Consider the following 12,189-nt stretch of genomic DNA (forward strand, 5'->3'; position numbering starts at 1 on the left):
TAATTTACTTCATTCAATATTTAGATATTTGATGTAAATGTTAGCAGGCCCTCCTCCTGCAGGCACACCCATTGTAACTTCAAACTCCATTTTAACCATGATAGATTCATTAAAAACACCCATTATATTTTCTGGTGACTCATACTACCCTCCTAATACGTGAGCAGGCCATGTTTTTTCAATAACGTTTTTTAGTTATTTTTAACAATTCTTTGGTAAAATGGAAACAAATTAAATACAATAAAAAATTATAAAAAATAAATGAAAAAAGTTATCGAAAAAACACGGCCTGCTCACATATTAGGGGGGTAGTACGAGTCACCAGAAAAACTAATAGGTGTTTTTAATGAATCTATCATGGTTAAAATGGAGTTTGAAGTTACAATGGGTGTGTGTGGGGAGAAACCCTGCAGGAGGAGGGCCTGGTAACATTTACATCAAATATCTAAATATTGAATCAAGCAAATTAAAAACTGTTCATGGTTTTCATAAAAGCCTGATTAGACGATAAAATGACCAAACGTTTTTTGAAAGTGAAATATCCCTTTAATACTGTACAGCTTCACTATAGGCTGAAGTAATGAAATCATGGGTTTTCAACCGGTAGTCCGCAGACATCTGGTGATCTGCAGAGGTATTGCAGGTGGCCCCTGGCCATGCATTCAGATTATAATTTTTTTGTAAAAAAAGTACTTTTACTTTTAAAAAGTACTTTTACTTAAAATAATTTATACTTTAAAATGTATTTGCTACTCTTCTCTCTTGTTTGCATGTGAATAATAATACTATTTTGAGAGAGTATACGATTCAAATGTGGCTGTATCCAACAAAAATGTGCTTCTTGACAAATGATGTATGCTCTTTACTGGTAATAAAGTGCTTTGAAAACTGACACAATTGTGTCAGGTGGGTCTTTGATGGACCCACCCAACAATATGGTGGTGGTCCCCAGTTTGCTACTAGTCAGGATGGTGCTCCCTGGGTCAAAATCAGTTGAAAACCCCTGATGTAAAACCAACTATTAACCCATTTAGGCCTAGAATTATTTAATGTTTTAACTATTGAAAACTAGCAGATCTACAAGTTCACACAGCGCAGCACCGAGTGCTGCAGTCTTTGAATTTATCTTTTTTAAAAGCAAACATTTGTAACTCAAATATTTGCTTCTGGGTGGTCCCTGGAACAACATGTTTTGAGATGGGGGTCCGTGGCCAAATACATGTAATTTTGGGGGTCCTTGACATGAAAAGATTTGAGAACGACTGATTTAGAAGAAAGATTTAGAAGGCATTTATAGAAAATATCAAAAATATTCAAAGACTTGAACAAATGTTCACGATTTTTCATTTTCAGAGTGCCTTGCTGTGAGCTTAGATCTGCTATTTTTGAAAAATCGTGAACAGTCTTTGAATATTTTTGACCCGATTCTATAAATGTCTTCTAAATCTTTCTCCTAAATCAGTCGTTCTCAATCCTTTTCATGTCAAGGGCCCCCAGAATTACATGTATTTGACTGCGGACCCCCATCTCAAAACATATTGTTCCAAGAAAAAAAAAAAACATATTGTTCCAGGGACCACCCAGAAGCAAATATTTGAGTTACAAATGTTCGCTTTTAAAAAGATAAATTCAAAGACTGCGGCACTCATTGCTGCTCTGTGCGCTTGTATATCTGCAATTTTTCAATAGTTAAAGCATAAAATAATTGTTAAAGTGGTTCAAATCTAACATGACTCAGATTTGCGTTCAGGCCTAATGGCCCTTTTGCAGTGGTGTAAAGTATCTAAGTTAATTTACTCAAGTACTGTACTTAAGTACAGTTTTGAGGTATTTTATTTTACTTTACTGGAACATTTCCAATTTAAAGTACCCCACCAAATCTCAGAGGCAAATATTGTACTTTTACTATTTGAAAACTTTATTTACTAGTTACTTTGTAGATTTTTTATTATTATTAAAAGCATACATTAACCACTTCAGCCCTATATACATTTCATCCATTTGAAAATAGACAATCTACAAGCTCACAATGAATCGCGATGCCATTTTCAAAATACTTTTAAACATTACAAACTTGAAATGGGACATTTTGCATAATGAGTACTTTCTACTTTTGGTACTTTATACATTTACCAATATGTTTGTAATTTTTCTCCAGTTCATTTTTAATTCAGGACTTTTACTTGTAACAGAATATTTCTAAATTGCAGTATTGATACTTTTACTACTTTTTTTGCTACTGATTGCAAGTACATAAGATTGTCACTAGAGGGCAGCATTTCATTGTCTTTGTGCATCTCAGAGAGAGGGTAACCCATCATTTGAAACATTGGGAATTCAAATAATGTGGGGGAATAAAACAGTACCTGTTCTCCTAAACAATACATTTTATAAATGGGTGTTTTAACAGAAAAATAAATCTTCATACTCAAGCTGTGATGTCTGGTGGTGTGGAATAATAATTCTACACTTAGTTGGCAAACTCACCCAAGCTCAGCATTAACAAATACAAGTATTGCATTCAAGTACTGTATCACCATTATTATGCATTTAATTTCATATTTAACTGTAGAAATATGTACACAGATTGTAATGCTATGCCACATTAACTACCATTGGGCTGCATTTTACGCTCTTAAGAGTTAAATCATTGCTAAACATCTGCATTACTAAAAAAAATGTTAAAAATGTGTGATTTAAGTATTTGCAGTGCTCGGTGTAGGGGGGTAAAAATATTCAGAAAGAAGAATCTAAATGCAATCCAACGATGTGAAGGTTGATGAATGTAAAGAGGTTAAACAATTCAATCGAAAGGAGTAAGGTTATAACAGATAATAAAAAAGGAAAAATGTAAATGATATGGAGAAACTAACCCATAACTCGAAGAATGTGAGAAATGGACTGAAAATGGAAATCAAAAGGACTAAACGAACACCCATGAACCGTCTGGAATGTGATGCATAATAATGTTATATAGAACCCCTGCACTACAACTGTTTCTGTATTTGAAATCTGCTAATAAAAATTAAGTAAAAAAAAAAAAAAAAAAAAAAAAAAAACATCTGCATTACTTAGTTTACAAGAAGTCTACACAATAAGAGAGTGCAGAATAAGAATTGTTATTTTGATCAACTTTTGCCTGTTATCTCTCCTATGTTACCAACATCAATACAGCATGGAATTGTGAACAAAATCGTATCCAATGGTAGGGCTGTCACAATTATGACATAATCGTCTAATCGCAATTATTTTACATAATCACGATTATTTTTCATAATCGTCATAATCGTGAATGTTGAAAATGTTTCATATATATTTTTTTTAAGACAAAAATAGTGGAAATAGCAGATCTACAAGCTCACAACGCGTCGCATTGCGACGCGTTGTGAGCTTGTAGATCGGCTATTTCCACTATCAATGTTATTTTTTAAGTAGAAAGTTGTCAAATATGTCCATAATTTCTAATTATCTGCCATGTGCAACTTCAAAGCCTAAAAGCCAAACAGAAATGTAATTATCAACGACAAAAACACAATTAAATCGTTAATCGCAATTATTTGAGTCACAATTAATTGTCATGTAAAATGTCATATTGTGACAGCCCTATCCAATGGCAACAAAGTATTCTACGTTTTGGGTCTGAGAGGCTACATCTCATCAAATGGTGGTCCGTGGCTCAAATGAAGTCACAGGCTGTTCTTCAGTGTCTTAAAGGGGAAGACCACCCATTTTCAATATTGAACTGTGTCATTAATATACCTTAGAGGAGTTGTGTGGAAATAGAAAAAAAGTTCCCCCCCTTCTGTGTTGCCTAGAACTGGAGGATTGATTTTGGGGTTTGTATTGTAAAGTACAATGTGTGATGTCATCAAGTTGTACTTTACAATACAAACCCCAAAATCAATCCTCCAGTTCTAGGCAATACAGAAGGGGGGGAACTTTTTTTCTATTTCCACACAACTCCTCTAAGGTATATTAATGACACAGTTCAATATTGAAAATGGGTGGTCTTCCCCTTTAAAGGATGCATGTACTGTAGCTGCTGGAATGGAACCACACTGTCAGGGGCGTCACAAGGGGGGGGGGGAAGTGAGACTGAGTTACGAGGGCCCAAGGTGGAGGGGCCTTCATTATTTCACACTTCAGCTTTTGAAAAATATTCAATATATTTTTGAAAAGTTGTGAAAATATGTGCAAATCTTTGAATATATGTATTTTTTTAAGCGAACATTTGTAACTCAAATGTTGCTTCTGGGGGGTCCCTGGAACTAAATATTTTGAGATGGGGGTCCGTGGCCATATCGTTTTGGGGGTCCTTCACATGAAAAGGTTTGAGCACCACTGACATAGAAACATAGGTTTTTCAAAAAACCTTTGAAGGATTTGAAATATTCAAAGGCATTTTCACAATTTTTCAAAAATAGCAGATCTACAAGCTCGCAGCACTGTGAGCTTGTATATCTGCTATTTTTCAATAGTTAAAGCACAAAATAATGCGTAATAATGCGTTCCCAGTCTAAATGGGTTAAACCCCCTCCCCCTATGAAGAACATTCATGGGGCCCTGCAGTGAATCCTTGTACCCAGCCCAGAATTTGATGCGACACCCCTGGTCAGTGGTGGGAAAAGCAGCGTGAGCATGTAGATCTGCTATTTTCACAATTTCTGCTTCTAATATTTTACAATTTGGCCAATGTTTAATTTGGTATTAAAAGAGATATTAAAAAGTCCTTAAATTGTCACTTTAGAAATGCGCATATGCCCTCTATACACTTAAACTTTATGTTGGTTTGTTTACTTTTGAGTGATGAAACAATGTTGCACATTAAGTTAATCATCTGGGGACCCCCCAAAATAATTTGGGGACCCCTCTGGGTGTCCGACCCACAGGTTGAGAACCACTGCTGTAGATTGTAGTGAATGAGGATTCAAACCTATGACATTTTAGTCGAGGATGCTTTCTTCGGGGACACCGATAGCCCAGTGTTTAAGGCGCGTACCACACAGACAGAGAGTCCCGGGTTCGATTCCAGGCCCCAGGCGTATATGTCACTCTCTCACTCTCCCTGTTTCGTGTCTCTCTTCACTGTACTACCAAATACATTCAGAATGTGTGTGTGTGTGTGTGTGTGTGTGTGTGTGTGTGTGTGTGTGTGTGTGTGTGTGTGTGTGTGTGTGTGTGTGTGTGTGTGTGTGTGTGTGTGTGTGTGTGTGTTGTAGCTCTGCTATTTTCAGAGCAACACCCGAGCGCAACCAAACATAAAATGAGTTCTACTGTGATCTCTTGTCCATCCCTAACATTTTAGTCTAGTTTTTATTTGTTGACTAAATTGCCAATATATTTAGTCTTAGTCTTAGTCGTCATAGCTGTGAAAAAACGTAGTCGACTGACTTGTTCCGTCATAGTTTCAGTCGACAAAATGAACACTGGATGGGGCGAGTGTTGTTGATCCCCCCGCCAAGACAGACAGCTAGAGCAGAGTCGTCCGCTTCTCGCCACCATCATCATCATCATCATCACAATAGTGTCAAATTAGCGCCTCGCCTCCGTCGCCGCGGCACAGGGGAAGCCGGGGAAATGAAAGGGAATTGTGTTTATTCCCCGCCCCCACCAACACCACCAACAACGCCCCCCCCCCCCCCAACACCTCCACAACATAACCCCCCCAGTCCCTCCTGTGTCAGCCTGTCAGTCTCTCTCGTCTGACCCCGCGGGGGAGATACGGAAGGCATCCTGAGCTTCTTCCTTTTCCCCCCTCCACACATACTGCCGTTGAATCATTCATCAGCCAACTGCCTGATTCTCTCTTTTAGAAAGCCTATAACAAGGCTTCAGCTCCTGAACCAGAGAGAGAAGATGAGAGAGAGAGAAGGAGAAAGAGAGAGAGAGAGAGAGTAGAAGAAGAACGCATAAAGGCATAGCCAGCGGTGTGATGTGCCCCGCGGCTCAACTTCTCCTCCTCCTCGTGTCGTCTCTCCTCACCGTTCGTTCCCCTCGGCTCCTTCTTTCAGAGCGATGCTTCAGAGCAGGAGCTGCTTTCTCCTTCTGCTCTCTTTCTTTAAGTTAATTCAAGTTAACTGTACAAGTTAAGTGTTGAGCCAAATGTAGCAACAACAGACACTCGATGACATGAGGCGTCATGCCTCAGCGTGACATGTGACGGAGGGACGGATGGACATGATCTGCATGTTTTCATACTAAATAGAGAGCTACGGTCGCAATCATTATTATTATTGTTTTTTTCGTTATTATTTTTTTGCTAGAGAGCTCCGGGAACCTCCTCAAGGACTCCCCCTGCGTGTCTCTTCTGCCCGCCCTGGACCCCCTCCTCTGTTGTTGCTTGTTTTGTCATGTCCACAGCCGACGCAGGACGTGATGCAACGTGACAGGAGCAGCCTCCTGTTCTCTGTGGCCTTGCTGCGAGGCCAAGGCGCCATGTCCTGTTTTATCTTATCCCTTGTCTCGTTTTTCTTGCCCCCTCTCTCTCTCAGTGGTATAAAGTAACAAAGTACATTTACTCCAGTAATGTACTTAAGTATACTTTTGAGGTATTTCTACTTTACTTGAGTATTTTCAATTAGTGATGGGCAATCCCGTTCATTTCGTTCACGTTCACGGTAATGATCCGTTCAAAAGATTAGTTCAAATAATTCGTTCAAATAATTCGTTCATAGCGCGATCGTCCCGTGAAAAACACAATCGTGGGAGCGTTTTTATTACGTTGCGAGTACAGCCCGCCGTCGCGTCCTGTCTGCCGGCCGGGGCTATTAGGGGGAGGGGCGGGGGTGTGAACGAAAGTGTGAACGACCCATTTCAGGGATTTGAACGAATCGTTCACGAGTCATGCTGATGATTCGATTCTTATGAACGAATCACTCATGAACGACACATCACTATTTTCAATCACTTTTACTTCTACTCCTCTACATCTCAGAGGCAAATGTTGTATTCTTTACTCCGTTACAATTGTTTGAACACTTTGCTTACTAGTAGTTACTTTGTAGAAGTTCTGGTTCTAGTCCAGGTTTGGCCCACCTGGACTAGAACCTGGTTGCCTGGTTGTCATGTTGGGTGGTAACCCAGCTGAAGTTAGCCACACCCACAGTGTTGGGTGAATGGTAAAAGGGGAGGGGATGATTATATGATGTCACTCTATCTGTGTTTTGGATTGGCACTTTTGACCCCTCAAGGTGGCAGCCTCGAGGAAGAAACCCAAAATACAAAGGGAATACATAATTCCTCATAACAACCACACCAGGGGGTCTAATGAAATACTGTCAACCTCCTAGACACATGAAAACCAGAAAAAGTACAAAACTATGGCACCACCTCTTTAAATAGCAGATCTACAAGTAGATCGGCTATTTTTAAATGGCCGATATATATTTATAGGGCTGAAGTGGTTAATGTGTGTTTTGAAATAATGATCAAAATCTACAAAGGAACTAGTAACTAAAGCTTTCAAATGATTGCAGTGGAGTAAAAATACAATCTCTGAGTGAAGTGGAGACGGTCCTGACTGTCCCTGCACTATTGGGGGACACTAATGCAATGGACTGGTCTTTTATGTATTTATTTTCCCCAACCGGCGCTATAGTCTAGCACTTCGCCGTTTCCCATTGTGATCGCGTGATCGCTGTTGTGTATTGCGTGCTGCGCAGTGACCGTTCTGTGGATACACAGTTGCTCTCTCAGTCTCAAACCCTGAGTGCCAGACAAGCTCATACACATCAAATCATTGATCAGCTTCGGGAAAGCTTCATGAATAATTCAGCCAACAACACCCCTGGTGCCCATATGGATACGAGTGATGTCATACTGATGGCATCTGGTATAGTGATGCATTAACAGCAGTGTTACTCCCTCACAACAAGATATTCTGTATCATTTTTTGTGTCTTCTTCATCTGCATATTCTCCTGAAAGACATCACCTATTTCTTCATCATCCTCCTCTTCATCATCATCTCATGATTTTTTTTTTTTTTAAATGTTCCTGTTCTGTAGCTGTCATGGCTGCCAGTTCCCACCTGATGTCATGTGGGAGTTCAGACAGCTCCAGACCATGCTGAGTGACTGCTAGCTTGCATAACATCTTCAGGCTGGGATTTAAGTCTAGGATGTCCAGGTCAGCAGAATAATAATAAGTGAGGGTATTTTCTTTGTATCCTCCATGGATGATAATACAATCTCCCACCATGCAACAGCACATCCCAGTCATCCTACATGGGTCTTTCCCCTTGGTATCAACCTTCTTCCAGGAGAAGGTCTCTGGACTGAATTTCCACAGATCATGGAAGAACTGGTTCTCGTTGTTGCCACCAAATATGTACAGCTCTCCATTGTAGTCAAAGGCTGAATGATACATACGTTTACCTGGGATAAAGCGTCCAGAAGGCATGCTCTGGCAGCAGTTGGTCTCTGTGTCAAACACGCTGATGCTGCCCAAATCGCCCCCAAATACAAACATCTTTGTCCCAATGATGGTGGCAGAGTGACCGCATGAAGAAGGTGGTGGAGTTCCCCTGGTGTTAATTAAAGACCAGACCATTACGCTGGTGTCCAACTTGAACATGTCATTACTACTATATCCACTCAGCTGGGTGTATCCTCCATATACATACATGACCTTATTCAGGACACAGGCTGAGTGGTAGCTCCTTGCTTCTGGAATAGTCCCAGATATATTGGGTTTGAACCAGCTGTGGGTGTCGACATCAAAGGCATAAAGAACGTTGCAGTAAGGAAGGCCTCCCCATGTGTAGACAATTTCTTCTACCAGCACAGCTGTGTGGCCATAGCACCCGGAGGGAACCTCAATGGGACCTTGTCCTCTTCCATTTGTCACTGGGGGCAACTTCCTCCAACGCAAAGACAATGTGTTGAAGATGAGGACTTCAATCTGATCCCTGTTGTTCATGTAGTTGTTTCCAAATGAGTACAGCTTGTGTCTGACTACCACAGCAGCATGGTAGGAATTCTTATGTCCTCCTTTCAGATGTATGGTCCAGTGAAACATTTCACACACAAGAAACACCTTGAATCAGTGCAACTAATTTACAGGAGAAGTATTAAACAACAGTTTAGTTAGTTGGAACAATTTGTTGAATGGCACTTTGTTTATTGGATATTTACTTTTAAAGGACAATTACATTGGTCATGATGACAATGTTGATGTCATTGCGTGTCTATGCGTGATGACGTAATATTGTAGAATACCTAATGGAATATCCATCCATCCAGCTTCTCCATCCATCCCCTTTTCCTGTGGTGCTCAGCAAGGATCAATTATAGGTTTTCTATTCATATGCTTGCTATGCCCTTGGTAATATCATTTGATACAGCACCATGCTAAACCCGCTGTTGCAGCAATGTGTCCTTTTTTGAGCGGTGGTAAACCGCTCCATAGAGTGGCTGTGCGTGTGTCTGTAGCCTTTTTCCTCAGCGTTTTGCCATAGCAAAATGTGTGTACATAGCATCATGTTTGTCTAGTGATGTCATATGTCGTATGCAGGGTTTCCTGCAGCACTTTACAGGCCAGGCGCCCCGCCCGGCCAGAAAAAAACCCCGCCCCCCCAAGGGTATTAAAAAAAAAAAAAAAAAAACTTTTTGTACCTCCAGCAATGTACTAGGCATGATCGCAATCGTGAAATTGCATGTTTAACCCCCATACCAACCCTATCTTTCAAACATGGCAGCCATGTTTGTTTACATTTGAAGAAAACATAAGGGCTGGTATCTCCTGAATGCCTGAACGGATTTCCAAGCGGATTTTTTTGTTTGAAAGCTGTGAAAAGCGTGTACATGCATAGTGCATCATCTGTGCACGAATTCGTACACCAGCGTGCACACTATTTTTTTAACCCTTTGGTGGCGAACCGGCAATATAAGAGGTCCCACTTAATGGCACCGAAGAAGTTAAAGAACAACTTCTTTTTTTATGTATGTATTAATGTATGTTTTGTAGTAACAAGTAACTAAAGTTAACTTTGTAAGAGTAGAAGTAAAATATTTGGATCCCAGATGTAGTGGAGTAAATAAGTACTGAAAACAGGAAATACTCAAGTAAAGTAGAAATACCTGAAAATCTCCTTTGTACAGTATAAGTACAGTACTTAAGTAAATCTACTTAGTTACTTTACACCAATGTTTTTTTTTTTTTACTGTGCTGTAGACTTCTATTTATATGTGCTGGTTGATTAACCTGGGGGAAAAAAACAAGTTACACTGTCCTGTGAAAAACGTAGTTATTCAATGTTGAATAAATGTGGATGATAGCATGTAGTTGTGTTTTCCGTCATCATGGGCACATTCATGTGTTTTTTATAGGGCGAAAATAATAATTAATATTAAAAAGTAAGTGAATTAATTACTCGAATTAATTAATTAATTATCAAAAATTTTGCACCATGAAATCCCCCCCAAGACTTATTCCTGCAGGAATGTCTGTAGCCTTTTTCCTCAGCGTTTTGCCATAGCAAAACGTGTGTGTGTAGCATAGCCTGTACATCCTAGACTCAAATCCTAGTCTGAAGACGTTATGCAATCACGACCACCGCTCACTTCACATTGGGTGTGATATTTTATTACTGTCATGCCTGTGTGACATGATGTGCTGCATGTCTGACAATAGTTCGACCGAACAGGAGTTCGACCTATGGGGCAGTCCCCTAAAGAACGTGAATACTTTTTTCTCACCATCGCTCTCTCTCTCTCTCTCTTCTCTCTCTCAGAAGGGCCCTGTGGCGCCGGCTGTGGTGACGGCTCCCCAGCAGGCCGGGGTGGTCACGGCCCCCCAGGGCCAACAGGCCCAGGTCCCGGCTACCCCCCAACCAGCTCAGCAGCCCCAGCAGCAGACACCCACCACCACCACCACTACCACCATCACCACCCCTGGAGGTCCTGTTGTCTCCCAGGTCTGTGTCTCATCTCCTGCTCCCTCGCAGCGTCTTAACTCTGTCTCTCTGTTTCTCCGTCTCTCAGTCTCTCTGCCTCTCTGCCTCTCTGTCAATACACTGAGTCCTTTCCAAAACGTTTACTGTACATACGGAATCGTCTCAATAAATGCGTGTGGAGAGGAGAGGAGAGGTGTCATGTGTCCACATGAAACCACTGAGGGCGCATTCTCACATATAATTCGGTATACTCGGTGCAATTGGGACGGGTGAAATTGCAATCACACTGCTTCCACTTGCGGCAAGGAACCACATTAGACCACGACTGTAAACGGGACATCTATCCGCTGTGTAATAATGCCCTCTCCCCCCTGTATTTACAAATTCTTCAACCCACAACCCTTTATCGGAGCGGGACCCCGCGGTACCACCAGGACCCAACCAAACCTTGCGGCGCGGGTGGTATTTAAATACATGCAGTCGGGCACAGGCTGCGGCCAAAACAATTTATACAGCGGCAGGACTGCAAACCAGATATAGAGCTTATATACTGTATATTTGTGCAGAGGAGAACGTCTTTCTCTCTTTGAGATGAAAACTGTTACACTCCTTTCACTTGTACATATTTTGCTCTGATTGTATTGTGTTGTATTGTGTACACTTCTGCTTTGGCAATGTAAAGTGTTTTCTCATGCCAATAAAGCCCTCCTGTGCTGGAGGGAGCGGCGGTCAGAAATCATTGAGGGGACAGGCGGCCTAATGGTCAGAAATGTAAGCTGACGGTTCTTTGCCTGCCACCTGCCACAATGTTTCATTGCCTGCATTTAATGCGGATGCATTCACACCAACAGTGAACCGTATGCTGTAGTGAATCGAAACCACCATTTTTTGGGGGGATTTGCATTCGTTTGTCTTCACCCATGCCCAAATGATGCACATTTTCCGACAATAGGCTACAGGATTTGTTTTAATCGCAATAAAACATGCCTGTGTGAATGCACCCTGAGAACGCAACAAAACCAGGGATGCAAATTATCGATTGATTCATTAATCGATAGTTGATAACCTTATCGATCGATTAATCGATGAATTGATATATAAATGCATATATACATATATATATATATATACATATATATATATATATATATATATATATATATATATATATATATATATATATGGAAATAATGTAAAAATAATAATAATTATGAATGTTAATAGTTAAATGAGGTAGTTTTAGGTAATGGTCCGATGGTCATGATAGCTTCCTGTAAAGTTGAACATGGTTGTGGT

At 40.5% G+C, this 12,189-nt stretch overlaps 1 protein-coding gene across 1 annotated transcript in view; it reads left to right on the forward strand.

The window, feature by feature from the left end:
- The window catches only part of LOC308289077 (transcription initiation factor TFIID subunit 4), a gene marked incomplete at its 3' end in the record, with an annotated part of 184,274 nt that overhangs the window by 12,721 nt on the left and 159,364 nt on the right, over positions 1–12,189 (forward strand). The window contains 1 exon segment of the mRNA XM_080730626.1: positions 10,732–10,914. Coding sequence (XP_080586752.1) covers positions 10,732–10,914 — 183 coding nt within the window.

This window comes from Nannobrachium achirus (assembly GCF_963921795.1).
Source record: "Nannobrachium achirus genome assembly, chromosome: 7".
In the NCBI taxonomy this organism is placed as follows: Eukaryota; Metazoa; Chordata; class Actinopteri; order Myctophiformes; family Myctophidae; genus Nannobrachium; species Nannobrachium achirus.